This window comes from Anoplopoma fimbria, chromosome 3 (genome assembly GCF_027596085.1).
Source record: "Anoplopoma fimbria isolate UVic2021 breed Golden Eagle Sablefish chromosome 3, Afim_UVic_2022, whole genome shotgun sequence".
Lineage (NCBI taxonomy): Eukaryota > Metazoa > Chordata > Actinopteri > Perciformes > Anoplopomatidae > Anoplopoma > Anoplopoma fimbria.
The window spans coordinates 3,166,791-3,186,441 of NC_072451.1; the positions used below are offsets into that span (position 1 = coordinate 3,166,791).

At 42.5% G+C, this 19,651-nt stretch overlaps 2 protein-coding genes across 2 annotated transcripts in view; one reads left to right on the plus strand and one right to left on the minus strand.

Moving 5' to 3' along the window:
- myo10 (myosin X) overlaps positions 1-19,651 on the minus strand; it is a 151,230-nt gene that overhangs the window by 26,175 nt on the left and 105,404 nt on the right. The window lies entirely within an intron of this gene.
- Positions 17,879-19,638, plus strand: LOC129112410 (tripartite motif-containing protein 16-like). Its single transcript, XM_054624502.1, is given in 2 exon segments — positions 17,879-17,966; positions 17,969-19,638. Coding segments are annotated over 2 exon segments (1,674 nt in total). The 5' UTR covers positions 17,879-17,893; the 3' UTR covers positions 19,570-19,638.

The following is a 19,651-nucleotide window of genomic DNA, read 5'->3' on the forward strand; positions in this document are numbered from 1 at the left end:
TGTATGCCTGTATACAGAATTGACTTCCTTGCAAAGATGAGTTTTTTATTGATTTATAGTCATAATCACAAAAGCACTGCGCAATGCTGTGGAGAAGTGTTTTTTGTTTACGGGATTATTGGTTGAAAATGATTTTGAAGGCAGTATACAGAATATTTAAGTCTTTTTCCATTTTTATCATCAGCGATGAGACTCTCTCTTTTGCCGAAGTCACTAGTATTTAGTTATGAGAGAGTTAATGCATTAATAGCATGCTGACGATAATAGCGCGGCGATAGGGCTGCTCCATCGTAGTAGTGCGTTAGGCACTGAGAGATGGGACATTGCGTTTCGTTGTATTCAGCAGAGGTCACAAGGTAAGAGATCAGCGTGGTCAACAGTGTGCAATGGTGCTTTGGCGGTCGCGTCACGACGGCAGAGATTTATGGCCGAAGCGTCGCCGCTGAGGTAGGCCAGGAGACGATGACACCTTCGGGGCTAGCTCAGCTTGTGCAGATTTATTGCGGCTGTCACCAGAGGCCTGATGGTGATTACCGGGTGCGGCATCGATGGAATATCACTGACTTACAGCAGCTGATGACCATTCCGTCGGCATTGCCGCGCGGGCTGGCCGACAGCGTATGTAACGCGCCGCGAGGAGACGCCGGTAGTGTCTGTCATAGGCGCTGCCGCCACACAAACAGCGCTGTAGCCATCTCTTCGTAGCCCCCAAAGACATCTTCCGCAGATGCTGCAACTTTCGAATGTTGCGATCTTCGCCAGCGACATGGCTGTAGCAGAGACGGTGGCGAGCCATTCATGAGCATAACAGACCAGCTTTATTTGCCTGGTTGAGCCAGTAAATAATGACTTGATGATAAATAAGCGAGCTGTTATGACATCTGTGATGCGGCACAGATTTTCGGCACTGGGTTTTTTGATGATGTCATGCTAGAGAATGTTGTGAATGGAATGTCAATCAGGGCGCGTTCAGTCCATGCACACGTGAAGCGTATTTCAAAGTTCACTTCAGAACAGTATGATGTGGTGGCCAAACTTGTAGAGCTGGCTCCCACATTGATTTGCGTTCCCATTAATTCCAGAGTCCAAGCGAGCGGTATAGGCATGTGTTTTATTGATGAGACTCAGTGCAGGTTTGCATTGCCTGGGCACAAACATTTTTTGCCGACATGCGAAGTGTATCAGGTCTGATACTTTGGTAGCTGAAGTTACAGGGCAAGGGTGATACGCCTTACGCGAGAAATAGAATCAGACATGAAACATCAGCTAATTATATACCAATCACTACACTCAGAATACACGCAGAAAATAAACAATGACATGGCATTAGATGTATTTTTTGAGAGTTGTGTTGCCAGAGTTATGGCCGTAGCGCGCCTCAGATTGGCGCGCAGTTAGGCGGTGAGAATAATGTTTAATACATCTACTTTTTTATGCATGACAGGAAAGGGATCTAATGTCTCAGAGGATGAGTTTACTGCGGTTACGCTTATAGCAGCACAGAAGAAGCTATTCAAGGTTCATCTTGTTCGCGGGTTATGATAAGAAGAACTCAGCCTATAAGGTCTACTAATTCCTGACAGCGAAGGTGATGAAGACAGAGACCGGGCGAGGTGCCCATGTTGAGGGACCATAGAGATCGATATATATGTGTCAGACGATCCATTTAGACAGCGGTGTGCAGTCTAAAGACGGGAACCAGATCTGACTTAAAGCTGTGCTGAGCAGAACGACATCCTGATTAGTGGATAGGCCAGGTCCAAGCCAGAAGGTGTCTACAGACAGGCGAGGTCAGCCAGAATCCCAGTTCCACGAGAGCACTCTGCAGGAGAGAGCCAGACTTCTATGGGGATAAATCAATTCAGATCAACATTGACAGTTACAGGATGGCTTGTACGTACTCGGACGCTCAGATGCTGTGACTTTATCCACCCTCAAGAGAGTGGGTAGATGGCTGGATGAGTAGAGAAGAAGGCATTGAGGATAACAAAGCCATTTACTCTCCACCGCCTTAGCCTGCAGGGCAGTGCTGATGGATTCGACAGTACAAGACCTGCTATGTAGCCGCTACAGTCATCAGATGGGGTGTAGATATAGCACGCCGCTTTCTCTTACTGCTGACGGTCTGCGTGAGAGTTTGATGCAGAAAGTTGCCTGGGCACCTGGATCCTACATCAGATGGATGCCACCCGCCTACCTACACACCACTGAATTTGACAACAGCCAGAGGGGGTTATGATGTAAAAATCACAGACAAAATCTAGTTGGTGCGTAGACTAGAGAAGTCGCGTTTTCATATATAGCGCTTAAATCACCAAATGTCCGGAACAAAAATGTTGCATGACTATTATGTGAAAACATGCTTGTAATAGTAACCCAGCTGACATTACTGTGTTTATGTTAGAGATCCAAGCTAGCTGACTTCTGTCTCCTGTTTGGAAGCATGGGGCCAGTTGTCTCAAATATTCTCACATGTTTGTTTGTTTTTTGTTTTGTTTTGTTTTATGATTTATGCTTGTCAATAATGTGACAAGTGGGGTGTTAATTGAATTGCCAACTGATTGTGCTCCCACTCCTGATGATCTGTTTTCAGGTGTGTGTGTCATGTGACTGCCTATAAGGATATACCTGCACATCGGTCAATTGAGTGCGTGGGTTTTCTCAGAATTGAGCTATTTGTTTTCCCAAGTTGATAGAACGTTGCAAAAGTAATCTAGCAGCCGGGCGCCTGTTTAACACACACTGATGAGAGCGTCTCCGCATTGAACAGGGTTCCGTCGAGGGCATTAGCCCGCCGACCTTGCCCACTTCAGAACGAGGTTGTAACGAATGATGGAGCAGGGACGCAGCGGTTCGTATTTCAGTCCGGAGGCCTCACCGGAATTTCTGACTGGTATTTCTCGCTGATGGCGCGAAAAGGTCGATCGCCACCTGAGGAGGAGGGGGAACGGGTCGTTTGTTTAGTAGCCGCTTTTAGCAATGTCAGGGATCTTAAGCCTACGAGCAGCCATCGGTGCAGTAGAGGTGGAGCAGGGATGCCGGGTATCTCTGGAGCAGGCAGGGTGGTGGCCACAGAAAGCCGTGATACAGACAGCGCAGGAGCGGTTGATGAGGCACAGCTGGCCTGCAACATTCGTCGATTTTTTTCGAAAGGGTGGTTATATGACATGAAATTATATGATAAAACAAATTGTAAAAAGGAAAAATAAAGTACATAAATGGCCGGGTGAATGAGTTTATTGAGCTAGTGTCTCAATAATAATACTCACACACACACACACACACACAATACCAGCCGCCGACATTACACACACACACTACACACACACACATTACAATAAATAATTACCATACACAATACTTCCTTCGACTTGTACTCAGATGGGTTTGATCCATAACTGTTCCCCATCTAGTCCCTACCATCACTTTCAGAAGGAAAAGGTGTGTGTGTGTGTGTGTGTGTGTGTGTGTGTGTGTGTGTGTGTGTGTGTGTGTGTGTGTGTGTGTGTGTGTGTGTGTGTGTGTGTGTGTGTGAGACACTAATGTCCTCATTCACCCCGAGCATTTATGTGCACTTTATTTGCCTCTCAATTGTTCTATCATATAATTTTCATAATCATATAACCACCCTTCGAAAAATCTATATTGAATGTTATAGTTATTTTCCAGCTGTTGTCCCTCCTCCAACCACTCCACCACGCAATCTGTCCTGACTCTGTGGCCACACCCTCTGCTCAAAGGACTCTGGCATCCTCTCTCCACCTCTACTGCACCGATGGCCAGCAGGTGGCCTAGGCCTAAGATCCCTGACATTATTGCTAAAGCGGCTGCAAACAAGGACCTGGACTGCTCCCCACCTCAGGTGGCCGGTCCGACATCGTATGGCCTTGCTTTCACGCCCATCGGAAAATACCAGTCAGGAGCATCGTGAGCCGGACAGCTGAAGGAAACAGAGCTTGACTGCTAGATATACCTACGAAACGTTCTATCAACTTGGGAGGACAAATAACACAACTGCATTCAAGTTCTGAGAAAACACACACTCAATTTATTTTGTGCAGGTGCATCAGCTTATATAGGCAGTCACATGACACACACACCTGAAATGAATCATCAAGAATTGGGAGCACAATCAGTTGGCAATTCATCAATTAACACCCCCACTTGATCACACATTATTGACAAGCATAAATCATAAAACAAAACAAAACAAAAACAAACAAACATGGAAACCAACTGAACTTAACTGGCTATACTCCAAACAGGAACATGGAAAAAGTCAGTAGCTTTGCTTAGTAGCTGGTTTTGTCATCAGGTCAGCTACCATCTGGTTTGTTGGGCAATACAAACATACTTTACAGTCATTAACAGTTGATCTCACAAAATGGTATTTGATATCAATATGCTTATCGCTGTCTGCTTACTGGATTCTTGGCTAATGCAATTGTACCTTGGTTATCTTCAAAAATCTTAGGTACATCATACAGACAGTCATCAAGATGTTCAAGCAGTTGATAAGTAAAGACACTCTTGTGTGGTGGCTACAACACCATACTATTTGTCTGTGATTTTACATCATAACCCTCTGGCTGTTCCATGTAAATTCACAATCAATTGGTGCATGTAGGTAGGCAGTTTTAACATCCATCTGATGTAGGATCAGATCCTCTTGGGCAGCTTTCTGCATCAAAACTCTCACACTAGTTAGGTCAGCAGTAGGAGAAAACGTTTCTCCATAGTCTACACCCATCTGTTGACTGTATCCCTTGGCTACATAGCGGGCCTTGTACTTGTCAGATCCATCAACATTGGTTTTGACAGTATACACCCATCTACCCCCACTGCTTTCTTGCCCACAGGTAAGGTGGTCAGAGTAAATGTTTTGTTATCCCTCAGTGCCTTCATCTCCTCATCCATTGCATCTACCCACTCTCTTGAGTTGGATAAAGTCACAGCATCTCTGAACGTCTGAGGTACATTACAAACCATCCTGTAGCAATAATCAATGTTGATCTGAACCTGATCACTATCTATCCCATAGAAGTCTGGCCTCCTCCTCTCTCTAGCAGGGTATCTCCGTGGAGACTGGGATTCTGGCTTGACCTCACCTGTCTGTAGGCCTATCTGGCTTGGACCTGGCCTAGCCTCTGGGATGTCGTTCTGCTCGGGTTTGTCGGGGTCAGGTCTGGTTGTGCTAGACTGCACACCACTGTCATCGTCTGACATGCCATCAGTCTGCGGTCCCTCAACACAGGACATGAACCTCACCAGTCTGTGCTTCATCACCTTCCCGCTGTCAGGGTAGTAGACCATATAGGCTGGACTGTTCTTATCATAACCAACAAAGATGCCTTTGTCAGACCTTGACTCTAGCTTCTTCCTGTCCTGCCTATAGGCGTAACACACAGTACCAAACTTCTGCATCCTGGAGACATTAGGTCTCCTTCCTGTCAGCATAAAGTAAGGTGTCTCTCTGGTGCGGTTGTTAAAACATCTATTCCTCACCACTGCTGCTGTCTGGACCGCATACGGCCATAGCTCCTTGGCTAACTGGCTCTCCAAGAGCATACATCTAGCCATGTCAAAAAGGGTTCTCCAGTTACGCTCTGCGGTGCCATTCTGGTGTGGTGAGTATGGTGCTGATGTTTCATGTCTGATTCTATTTCTACGCAGTAGGGCTTGGTAACCCTGCCCTGTGAACTCAGTACCATTGTCAGACCTGATACACTTCACTTTCCCATATGGGGCTGTGTCGGCTAGAAACCTCTCTGTGGCTTCTACAGTGTCACTCTTGTGCTTTAGACAGTACACAAACACTGCACCTGAATAGTCATCAGTAAAGGAAACTACATACCTATACCCTTCCTTGGACTCTGGGTCAATGGGGCCTGCCAAGTCAGTGTGAACCAGCTCTAAGGCTGATTTGGCCCTCACATCAGGCTTCCTGTTCCTGCTCTGAGTGAACTTGCCCTGAGTACACACTTCACATGTCATGGATTTGGACGCTTTACCCCTGATTGACATTCCATTCACAACATTCTCTAACTTCATGACATCATCAAAATTACAGTGCCCGAAAATCTCGTGCCACGTCTGAATATCATAACAGCTCATACATTTATCATCAGAGTCATTGTTTACTGGCACAGTAGGCAAATAAAACAGTCTGTTATGCTCATGAATGAGGAAGCTCGTACCGTCTCTGTACTGCAATACATCTTCTCCTTCCTTGAAGATCACCGTTGCCCCATTCGAAGTTGCAGCTCTCACGGAGAAGATGTCTTGGGGATACGAGGGGATGTACAGCGCCTGTTTCAGTGTGGCACTGCGGCAGCGCCCCCTGCTGTCGACCAGACACACCTCGGCGTCTCCTCTGCGCTCCGCGACCCCCATGCAGCTTGTGCCATCGGCCAGCTCCACGCAGTGAGTCTCGGACTGGAATCGGTCATCGAAGCTCTTGAACTTTGCCAAGTCAGTGATGATATGCGATGTCGCACCGGTGTCCACCATCAGGCCCTTTCTGGTGACACAGCTTCCTGGCTCGCTGGTCACAAGCTTGAACGCGAAGGTGCTGTCATCCGTCTCCTCGTACACTCCGCGAGCGTTGTCCTGCTGCCGCTGTCGCCATCCTCCTCGCCGTGCGGTATTCTCGCCCTGGCTGTACCACTGTTGACCACGCTGACAGTCTCTTACCTTGTGACCTCTCTGGCCACAACGGAAACACACAATGTCCCCGCTCTCAGTTCTGCGCGCACTTGCACCTGATGGGGCAGCCCTACTTGGATGCGCACGGGCCCCCATGACATTGTCGTCAGCCGCAGCTGTGTGCATACTTTCAGTGCTCTCATAACTGCGCAACTTAGTCTTGAACTCGGCAAAAGAGAGAGTCTCATCACTTTGAGTGATAAAAATGGAAAAAGGCTTAAATGATTCTGGCAGCCCCTTCAAAATCATTGCAACCAATAATCCATCGCTTAAAACCTCTCCAGCATTACGCAGTGCTGTGATTGAAGTCTCGGCGCGTATGACATAATCAGTCACACTCTCAAAACTCATCTTTTGCAAGGAAGTCAGTTCTGTATACAGGCATACAATGCGGGGCTTACCCTTGCCTGCATAATAGTCGCGTAAAATCCTGAGAGCTGCACGTCCGTCATCCGCTGCCTCTCGCATGACCAGAGACAAACTTTTGTCATCAAGGAATTGGATCAATTCCGCGTACGCTTCTGCGTTCTTCGCCGCATCCTCGGCCAGTGCGTTTTCTTCCGCGCCATCGGCTGGTTGATTCAAAATTGTGTCCTTCAATTTCTGCAACCGCATATGGCCCAAAAACTTAGTCTCCCACAGTTCATAGTTCTTTTCGTCTCCGTCAAACACAAGACGAGACCAACGTGAACTTGGTTCGCTCATGGTCCTGGCACTCCAATCCGTGAGACACGTATTCAAACTCGCTCACAAACAAATGTCTCTCGGTGCCTACTCACGCCGGATATCTCTGTGCACAAACGTCAAACGCTCCTGGGCCCATAACCTGTTAAACAGAGCTTGACTGCTAGATATACCTACGAAACGTTCTATCAACTTGGGAGGACAAATAACACAACTGCATTCAAGTTCTGAGAAAACACACACTCAATTTATTTTGTGCAGGTGCATCAGCTTATATAGGCAGTCACATGACACACACACCTGAAATGAATCATCAAGAATTGGGAGCACAATCAGTTGGCAATTCATCAATTATAGACCACTAATAAAAACAACCTTGATTACACTTAGCAACTATAGGCCAATCTCCAACCTCACCTTCCTGAGCAAGATCATCGAGAAGGTTTTCTAACTGCTATCTTGCAGATAAGTTTAAATGTGGACTCAGTAGAGTGCAGATCTCCGCCAGGTGTGTCTGCAACAACCACTGCTGTATTGTGTGTTACAAGAAATACAACCCACAATTTGCAACCCTGGGCCACACTCCTTGTGTGAGCAGCGTGTGCCTGGATTAAGTGCTGCGTCTATCACACGTTTCTCTTCTTATAATGGCTCTCATAATTTATACTTAGTTGAGACAAAGAAACAATATGAAGCGTGTTCTCATTTGGAAATAATAACAATTCACAGGCAGTGTATTTTCCAAAACACTATCATATAAATATTTCAGAAAAAAAGTTGTTTTCTGAAATTCTGATTCTGTCCACAGAAAGAAGCTAGAGGGCTTTTATTTTGAAACAATAACACCAAGTGTTGAAAATAAAAATAAAATTTTCAAGGCTTAGACATGTTCTACAGATATGTTTCTGGTATGATGTTAATTAACTGTCAAAAGCCCATTTTCACCATCTATTTTTGCTTTGAACCGCGCCAAGGCCTTGAATCTCTAGAAGAGCTGCAGCCGACATGCAGCGGAGCCACACAGGAGCTGAGCTGATAACATAAGCGGTATGCTGCTCTAACCTGTTTACGTGGCTGTTGAAAGAAAAAGCAAGAAGTTCTGTAAGGAACACACGCTGCTCACCTAGGCTCGGGCATAACGGACTGTAAAGCACATAAAACACTTAATTAAAACTCAAAACCCAGTGCCAATGAATGCAGGCAATCGGCTCCAAGTCGTTATATAAGTTACTTCATACAACCTTGCTGAAAACAAAATTAAGCAGCAGTGTTTGCACTAGCAGTTCCGTTGACTGCCGTAGCCATACAAAACAATAAAAGTGAGCCAACAAACTCCAATGATGTATGCAACTAATGGGCTGTAAAAACTGCATGAATAAAAATGTAATGATTAGTGATTTTATCAATAATTTTACTGATATTTTGTTTCTTGGAGGTGATTTTAAAAGTACAGAAAGTGCCACATTAGTTAGGAATCACCTAGAGCCTAATGCTCCATTGGACTGACAAGTGTCTTGCTGAAACTTGTGAGTTAGTACACCTGTCGCCATTCCAATTTCTCATCATTAGCCAGACTTGATCTCATTATTTGTTTTTTTAAACATGTTGTTCAGTTCCTAGTTCAGTGCTTTTAGAAGTTAATGTTGAGATACACACTTGTATTTGGAATCTTAATTATGGTCTTTTATAAGATGAATCTTTTGGTAACGCTTTTTAATGGTTTTCACATAGGTAGAACAAATCTTGCTTCAGTGTGGAGAGGCCTGCAGGAACTCACCAACTACAGGAGATAATACCAACACTGTGGCGAACCGTCGACCGTGGCTTACCTGAATGTCTGCTACTGCAGGTTCGACAAGCCAACCTTCACACCCCACAACTGCTCTGAGATCAATCACCCACCTACACCCCCTGCCACCTCCTCACCCCTCCCAACCGACCCCCACCGGCACTGAGGATCTGTGAAGAGGATGTGTGTTGGCTCTTTCACGGACAGCAGATCAGGAAGGCACCCGGCCCAGACGGTGTGTCACCCTCCTGCCTGAAAGTCTGTGCTGACCAGCTGGCCCCCATCTTCACGCAGATCTTCAACGTTCACTGGAGCTGTGTGAAGTCCCCTCCTGCTTCAAACGCTCTACCATCTTCCCGGTCTCCAAGAAATCCTCCATCTCAGGATTAAATTAAATATGATGACGCCTATCTTGCTCTGGGTTTCACAGTGAATGCGGTAGGAGATGAGGAGTGACCAGTCTGTGTTTGTCGCCACATCCTACCTCTGTGAGATCGGCTTTTCTGCTGTTGCCTCTCTCAAAACAAAATACAGATCTAAGCTCAAAATTGAGCATGAATCTCACACATATCTGCACTCATTTTGTTTTGTTTCACTGGGTTACACCCACGTTATTCATTGTTTTGAAAAAATTATTCAGTGTAAAACTCATCAAAACTCTTTATTGCCAAATATTTGAACTTGTTTTTGTTATTATCTTGCACTTTATTATTATTATTATCTTGCAAAACAGGTAATTCAGCCACAATAAGCTATTCTTTGCCAAATATTAGTTCTTTTTGCACAGATAGAACTTTATTTGCATTGTTCTAACAAAGTGATTGCACATTTGTTTTTGTCTAGTGGAGGTTTACTTGAAAGTGATTGCAATTTTCTTTATTCTATTATTTGAAAAAGCACAGATGGAGGACTCACAAAATGTTGTTATTTCAATAAAATTCAACGTGGACCATTTTGTTACAATTTTGTTGGGGCGGTGGGGCATGAACATTTTCTTCCTCCAAAGTGGGGGCATGACAGAAAAAGTTTGAGAACCACTGCTCTACACCAACGACTGCACCTCAGGTGACCCATCTGTTAAACTCCTGAAGTTAGCAGACGATACAACTGTCATCGACCTCATCAGGGACGGTGATCAGTCTCTGGTGTGGTCAGAACAACCTGGAGCTGAACAAGCTCAAAACTGTGGAGATGACATTGGACTTCAGGAGAAGCCCTCCAACACTGCCCCCCTCACCATACTAAACAGCACTGTGTCGGCTGTGGAGTCCTTCAAGTTTTTTGGATCCATTCTCTCCCAGGACCTAAAGTGGGCCTCCAACATCGACACTATCCAGAAAAGGCCCAGCAGAGGTTGTACTTCCTGCGTCAGCTCAGGAAATACAACCTGCCTCAGGAGCTGCTGATTCAGATTTACTCTGCCATCATCCAGTCTGGTCTCTGCTGTTCCATCACTGTCTGGTTTGGATCGGCAACCAAACAGGACAGGAACAGACTACAACAGACTGTCAGGTCTGCAGAGAGACTCATTGGTGCCAGCCAAGAAACGGGCTGGAAACATCTCTGCAGACCCATCACACCCGGAACCAGTTCCAACTCCTCCCCTCTGGTAGGCACTACAGAGCACTGTACGCCAAAACTACCAGACACCAGAACAGCTTCTTTCCTCTGGCTGTCACTCTGATGAACAATTAATCATTCATCCTCTGTATGGTACAAATCCATGTGCAATAACCCGGTAACTTTAAATTCAAATTGTTTACATATTTATTCAAGCAGCCTTGCACTCTGCATATTTGCATATTTACACTTCATTGTCAGCGGGTAAAATATACCCGTGATATTCTAAATCTGTTCATTTAAACATTTAGACAGACGGCGATTTGTTACCATCTGTTTTGCATGTATTTGTTTAAACTGGGTTATTTTTAGTCTGAATTGTGACTTTAACTTCTTTTTATTTAAATTCACGATCTACTTAACAAGCATTGATTGCAAAGTAGGCAGAGCTTTTACACAAGTAGATCTCGGAGTAGGTTAGGTGTTCATCGTAAGTAACCATGGCGATCTATCTCGGTAAGAAATTAATATCCGGTCTAAGATTTAGTTTGGTGCAAAAGAACAATCAGAGAAAGATTATTCACTCCTTATGCTGATAATAGATCCACATTAATGGTAACCCTGGAGATACAGAGAGTATGCTGTTCTTTTTATTCCAAAGGATGAAGGAGGAATAGGGCTTGGTGTGGGGACTACTGACACAGAGTCTTACTGCTGCTGGACTCACTGCTCCTGATAGATTTTAAGAATCTGAAGTTCCAGACTCTTTCTATCGTAAAATTTTCAGTGTGGAACATTGAGGTGAAGGTGAGAACAGTGCGAAGTGACTCCTTAGGCTGCTTGTTGTGAGAGCCTGTAGTGCCTGGAGCCTGTTTGGAAAACCCCAGCTGGGCAGGACCAGCAGTCACAGAAGTGTTCTGCAGAGCAGGGATTCTAAACTTGGGACATTGCTGGACCTAATATTGGACAATGCAGCTACTATATCAGCTGCTGGCCTGTGCATGAGATCTATGAGGATCATCAGCATGCTCTTTTGCATGGAAACGCTGTCTGAATGGACATGATTGCATCCTGTTGAATGAATAGAGTAATCGTTTGATTGTGCCTCATACAGATGATCCTTTTCCTTGTCCCTGCTGTGATAACTGTGTGGGTTATCAAAATTTGGAGGAGGTAAAAGATAAAGCTTTGTATAAAATGATGGTAAAGGTTCTAAATAAGACTAAACAACATGATAGGATTAACCCCCCTTAGTTTCAAATGCAAAAAGTATGCAAAAAAACAAATTTCAATCATTAAAGTGTCTTTGGACAAACAAAGATGACTATTTGTGTAAGCAGGACAATGACAATTGATGACACAGTAGATAAAAAAAATGAAATCCAGAATATCGATTGGCATTACCCGTAATAAAGAAAGGAACAATGTAGTTCAGTTTAGCATGATATAGACTTTATATGTTGTGCTCTGTTTAAAAAAAACTACTTAGTTATTTCCTAGAGGTGATTTATAGTTTTTTGGGAGTTTCAGATTTGTCTGATTCAGAAGATGGTTGTATTTCTTTAATGGCTTGTTGAAAGATTTTTTAAAAGCTATAATATTTTAAGCATCTGAAAGTAACTACTATTTGTATAGTAATATTTTAGCTACAAGACAAAAGAGAGCTACAGGCACAGGACTGTATGAATGCATGTGGTGCCGATGCATGCACACCATGTTTAACCATGAATGAACAGTGAGTTAGTCTGGCTGTTGTGGATATATGTGGTTACTGTACATATCATATTCCTTAACATATTTCCTGCCCTTTTGGTCCTTCACTGAGAATTTAAAAATATTCATCATGAGTAATGTTGAGATCACAAAACTGTGATTTTGTGATCTCAACATTACTCAACCTGTCCTCTCATGATCATTACATAAGAACATGTCAAATTCTGGTTGGTGATCATTTATATTCTGATATATAACAAGACATTCTCTGCCAGTTCCAATATTTTGATACTCACATTAGAGGTTAGCAGATAAGAGTTATAACAGTGAGCTGCAGCTAAATGACAAATCCCTGTAAAAGCTCTGTTATATTACTGTAGGGGCTGATAGTGAACCTGTGAGTGGTTGTGGTGGCAGTGGCTCAGTGGGTAGAGCAGTCTGAATCAAATTTTCTCTCTAATAACTATAATTGACATTTAGAGTAATGGTTATTGCATTTACCAAGTTCAGGGTGTCAGTGAAGGTCTCTTGTCCTATATAGATTGTTAAGCCTGTCAATCATTCTAGCTACCTATGTGGGTTGGGTGGCACAAGTTAGCGTACCTGGGATTGACAGAGAGAGTAAGGTGGGCGGTTTGTCATGGCGGTTGAGACTGTGTTGTCTGTTGTGTTGGCGTAGGCTACGGCCCACAGTAGCCTGGGTACTGTCCGCTAATATATCGAAATAAGCTAAATAACATCTCGTAGCTTTCCTTACCAAGGGCGCTTCAGTATCGACATCCGACTCGCCTCTGTCGTACGTATCATGACAAAATCTGGCCTTGACCCTTGTCCCAGGGTTTGATTTCACATAAGAATTTTTTTTTACAATATTCACTCAAAAAACACCAAATATGAAAATCACACAGAATAACTTGCAACCACCACCAATAGTAGATTACTTATCTACAATATCACCATCCGGGAAATGACACAATTATACAGACTTCTCTCATCAACCAAAGACTCAACCATAACTGTTCGGATCACGGACTGGGAAAAAAATTTGGGTTTGGTAAAGTTTATTTAAAATTGTTTTATTGCCATCTTTGTTATGTTTTGTTTGTTTTTTCTGGAGAGGCGACACCTTGTTTGTAAATGCATAAATGGAATAAAACAAAGAAGAGCGGAGGAAGCACAGTTAATTTACTTAACAAACATACTTTAGCCAAAACTATGATCTTCCCTCAACCCTAGCCACGTGGTGTTGTTGCATACATTTAACCACTATTTTGTTGCTGAAGTAAACCTACAAACTGAGTAAACATACTTGGGAAGTCTATTTTGAAAAGATACTGTATGAAGCAGAAACTAAATGCTAGAGGTTTTACCTAGGGCGTGTGACTTTCCTCCCCTTGTTCTCTCTGACAATGTTCCCTATGAGGTTAGAACAGAGCTGCATGAGTCCCAGTGAGACATCAAGAGAGTGGTTGCTGCTGTGGCCCCCCTTGCTCATTCTCTGCGCTGTGCTCCTCTTTTCCACGGAGACGTCTACACCTGAAGCCAGACAGGAAATTAAAAAAATTGAGGCTGAGAAAAAGATTGGATATCCAGTAGGCACAAAGCTGGGGAGATAAAGAGAGATAAAGGCGGAGAGCGCTAACGGCATAGCAGGGAAAAGAGACAGAAATATATTACTGGAAATACACCCCAGATCAGTCGTTGGCTCCGTCCATAATAAAAAATGTGATTCTCGTCCGACTGTCAAATAAAGGGTCTCTTTTACCTTCCACGTCATGAATTAGTGTTGGCTACTGGACGAGGTCAGGAGGCTGCAAAAAATACAATCCATGTTTTTATTACCCCTGCCGCCACATATCTGGTACAATCATGGATGTGTATTGGCATGCAACTCAGAAAACAAAACCAATCGTCATTCAGGGGCTTAACTTAACCTCTGGGATGAATGTGGAGATTTGGTTTGTATTGCCAGAAAGACTATAGCAGTGCCAACATCATGTTTTGACACCTGGGCCATGAGTAGTTGCTTTGTCCAGTTACTTGTGAAACAAAAAATTGTGTACATACTATATATTTTTTGAAGAATCTGTAAACTCAAATAGACTGAAGTCATTTAAGGGTTAAATTCTGTGTCTTAACTCTTAAACTCATTTAGTCTCCATGTGTTTTACTGAGAGCTGATTGTTGTGACTCATAGAGTGAGCATCTCAGAGTCCAATCCTCTTATTTCTTTGTCTTAAAGTCCACAAATCATCTTCATCCGTAAGTCTTCTACTATTTACATTTATATTAACATGTTTAGGTTAATATTTCTTTGGTTTGAGTATGGTATTTTTGATTATGGATAGTTTATTGTTAACTACATGTGGATGTATTATTGATTAGTGGTTAAAGTATTAGTGCTTATGTAAATTGTATTTACTGAGCTATTTCATCTTTTATTACATATATTGACGTACTTTAAAGCTCCTGTTCACGTTGGTTTATGCCAGTAATCTTTTATCTACTGATGTTCTTAGAGATATTATTAGGTACTAAATAAGGTACTTATTCTTTGTATTTTTGTGCTCTTTTCAATTTTAAAATGTACATATTATCCTTCATTAAATCAAGCCAAACACAACAACCTGTCTTTTCTTTGGAGAATGTAGTGCTGGAGAATATAAAGACAAGCTATCTGTATAGCTGATGAATTGATTCCTTCAAAATATTTCAGTGAGGACAGAATAATCATAATCAATGAGAAGATAATTCATAATTCTCTTTAACATAGCTGAGATTCTGGTCAAACTGATTGATTGTGTGGACGAAGTGAATCTATATATGAAATCAATGTTTATATGATGAATAAACAAACATGATTAAAGTATTTTCTTCTTGTCTTTATTCCAGAGTTTCATACAAAGCTGATGTAGAAATTATGAAACATATATGAGAGTATAACTGAGGCAGTTTTCCTCCTGAAACACCTCAAAGTTCAGAGTTCATGTTTAGAGCAGAAGAGCATTTGTCAGTTTCTGTCCTTTAAACTTTCCTCTTTAAACATCTTTCTCACTGAGATTTGAGCAGAGTTTAATATCACCTGTTGCGTTTTACAACCAAGGGTTTGTTTGTGCACTTATTCAATCAAGAGGATTTATTACACAGACTTAAGAACTTTTAAAATAGTAAGAATTGGTTTGGTCAAGTTTGGGTGTGAAGAGGATTTGTTGAGTCCAGACACACATAAGACAACAGATATTGTGAAGTTTATTCTCTACATTTTGTTAAAAATGTCACAATGTTGTTAAATTAGAATTCAAGAAGTCAGAGAAACTTTAACCCACAGCCTGAAATCTCACATTCCAAAATACTGTTTACAACCTGAGAGCTGATGTGAATTATATTTGTAGAGTAGAAGCTCTTCTCTACCATCTTTCCCATGTGACATGAATGCAGCATCAGTGTTAAAGTGTGTGACTGTGAACAAAGTGACATAGTGTGATGTTACATTTAAATGTCTCTTTACTGATGTTAAAGCTGCCAAAGGCTCAGTGAAGTTTTTAAACTGTTAACAGCAGGTTAACAGGTGAAATGTGAAAACTGACAGCTAAGCAGGGACGTAGTGAAGGTTAAAGCACCTCAATCCAACACATATTGTTAAGACGATTAAAGCCTTCTTTGTAAAAGTGCACTGTGTCATCATGGCTAGTACTGCTGCAAGTTATTAATACTTCATCTTTAAAGAGAAATTAAATGATCAAATTAGTGGTCTGCTTTTGATCTTTTTTCAAATATTACTGAGAATGATTGCTTTGCTGTGGTTTGTGTTTGTTTAATTAGGCTTCATTCTATCTTCACTAAAAGGCTGTAATCTCCAATTTTATTAATAGTGTTCTGGTTTATGCTAAAGTTATTCAGTTCAGGTTCACTACAATGTGTCTTTGTTTTTTTACTGGTGTGATAAGAACCATGAAGTTGGTTAATTGTGACAAAGCAGGAAATGTTCCAGATTCATCCAGACATCACGGTCTCCAACTGAACTGCAGAGCCAAGTGATGTGGTGCGTTCCAATCCCACAGCATTCAGTGCTGTTGGAAGCAACAGATTTGATTTATTTGTTTGGATGCATCTAACATTTAAATTCACCGTATATTCTGGATTCAACCTGTGTTCCTCCAAAAGGACTTAAATGACTTTATCAAATAAGTAAAAACTATCTGGGACTTTCATAATTTATACAGCAGTGATTCATTTATATATTATTGCTATGTTGTATTTAAGTTAATGCTATAATTAAAAACGTTAATCAAACTGCATTTTAGGAAAGAAGAAGAGCTAATTCTAAAAACTGCGGAGTCGTCTCCAAAAGTAGAAGTAAGCAGTGTTTCTATCAGAGAAATTAACTCTATTGTTAACAAGTGTTAAACACACTCTCTATACTACACAGTCAAAATACTCTGTTATAGTAAAAATAGTGTTGTAGATATTTCATTAGTTTGATTATTTTGTTACTTGTTATTGTTGTTGACACTAGGGTCACTGAGCAGCAGGTTCTTGTTCATGTGAAGGGTTAAAGGTAGAAGGTGTGTCAGTGTCAGCTGATGAACCAGGAAGTGACATGTTTCTTTATCAGAACAGGAGAGAGACTGAACGAGGAACGTTGTTTCATTTTGATCTCCACAATAAAATCAACCTGAACCTCAAATCTCTTCTGGACGTTGGACTTCTTTCCTGAGTTACAATCCCACTGAAATGCTGCATCAGTGAACTTTAGAGGTAAATTTGGATTATTATGACTCATGCATTCATGTAAAAGCAGGATTTTACTGTTGTAGTTGGTTGAGCTGGAGCTCTTTTTGAACTATTGACTAATGATTATTTTCATTATGGATCAATATGGTCATTATTTTCTCTGTTAATAGATTGATTGGTTTAACACTTTAGTATTTCTACTAGTAAATAACTTGTTTGAGGATATTTGTTTAAATTCATCTGTAGCTTTAAATGCAGGTTAAGTTCAGAATAGTATTCTGTTTAAATGTTTTGTTATGAATGCTTTAAAGTAGATCATTAAATGTGTGATGAATGACCTGAGGAGCCAAGAAGTATTTAACACCTTAAAATGTGAGTGTTTTTAGACGGAGAGCAGGTTTTAACTGCATTTTAAACCAGGAAACAAAGTGCTGCTCTTCTTCCTGGAGTGAAGCAAAGCTCGATAACCCCTCCCTCCTCCTCCTCCTCCTGCTATCAATCACAGCAAGCTCCTCTCAGTTCATGTGTTTCCTTGTTCCCTCCCCTTCATATCTACAGTTTGCAGACGGGTGTAACCAACATGGTGGTGAAGTGCAAGAGCTCCATTTCCTGTTCACTGCAGAGACACATGTTGTTCAGATCAGAAGTCAAAACAGAGTCGATTCTGAAGAAGTGAAATTCAGACAGTCGTTGTCATTGAGAGGTAAAATGGCGCAGAAAGGAGATCACCTGAACCAGGAGAGCATCTCTTGTTCCATCTGTCTGGAACTACTGAAGGATCCGTGACTATTCACTGTGGACACAGCTACTGCATGAACTGTATTAAAACCCACTGGGATAAAGAGGATGGGAAGAAACTCCACAGCTGTCCTCAGTGTAGGCAGACCTTCACACCGAGGCCTGTCCTGGGGAAAAACACCATGTTGGCAGATTTAGTGGAGCAACTGAAGAAGACTGGACTCCAAGCTGCTCCTGCTGATCACTGCTATGCTGGACCTGAAGATGTGGCCTGTGATGTCTGCACTGGGAGGAAACTGAAAGCTTTCAAGTCCTGTCTGGTGTGTCTGGTCTCTTACTGTGAGAAACACCTTCAGCCTCATTATGATGTACCTCAATTAAGAAAACACAAGCTGGTGGACCCCTCCAACAAGCTCCAGGAGAACATCTGCTCTCGTCATAATGAGGTGATGAAGATTTTCTGCCGTACTGATCAGCAGTGTATCTGTTATCTCTGCTTAATGGATGAACATAAAGGACACGCCACAGTCTCAGCTGCAGCAGAAAGGACTGAGAGGCAGAGAGAGCTGGAGGTGAGTCGACTAAACATCCAGCAGAGAATCCAGGACAGAGAGAAAGACGTGAAGCTGCTTCAACAGGAGGTGGAGGCCGTCAACCGAACTGCTGATAAAACAGTGAAAGACAGTGAGAAGATCTTCACCAAGCTGATCCGTCTCATGGAGAAAAGAAGCTCCGATGTGAAGCAGCAGGTCAGATCCCAGCAGAGAACTGAAGTGAGTCGAGTCAAAGAGCTTCAGGAGAAGATGGAGCAGGAGATCACTGAGCTGAAGAGGAACGACGCTGAGCTGCAGCAGCTCTCACACACAGAGGACCACAACCAGTTTCTACACAACTACCCCTCACTGTCAGCACTCAGTGAGTCTACAGACTCATCCAGCATCAACATCCGTCCTCTGCTCTACTTTGAGGAGGTGACAGCAGCTGTGTCAGAAGTCAGAGATAAACTACAGGACGTCCTGAGAGAGAAATGGACAAACATCTCACTGACAGTGACTGAAGTGGATGTTTTACTTTCACAATCAGAGCCAAAGACCAGAGCTGGATTCTTAAAGTATTCACGTGAAATCACACTGGATCCAAACACAGTAAACAAACGTCTGTTATTAACTGAGGGGAACAGAAAAGCAACATTAATGAGTCAAAAACAGTCTTATTCTAGTCACCCAGACAGATTCACTGTATGTTGGCAGGTCCTGAGTAGAGAGAATCTGACTGGACGTTGTTACTGGGAGGTGGAGTGGAGAGGAGGAGGAGTTGAAGTAGCAGTCGCATACAAGAATATCAGCAGAAAAGGGCACTGGGATGAATATATATTTGGATACAATGACAAATCTTGGGCATTAAGATGTGAAAATAACAGTTATGACTTTCGGTACAACAAAGTCCAAACTCCCGTCTCAGGTCCTCGGTCCTCCAGAGTAGGAGTGTACCTGGATCACAGTGCAGGTGTTCTGTCCTTCTACAGCGTCTCTAAAACCATGACTCTCCTCCACAGAGTCCAGACCACATTCACTCAGCCTCTCTACGCTGGACTTTGCATTTTTAATTCCTCAGGAGACACTGCTGAGTTCTGTAAACTCAAATAGACTGAAGTCATTTAAGGGTTAAATTCTGTGTCTTAACTCTTAAACTCATTTAGTCTCCATGTTTGTTGCTGAGAGCTGATTG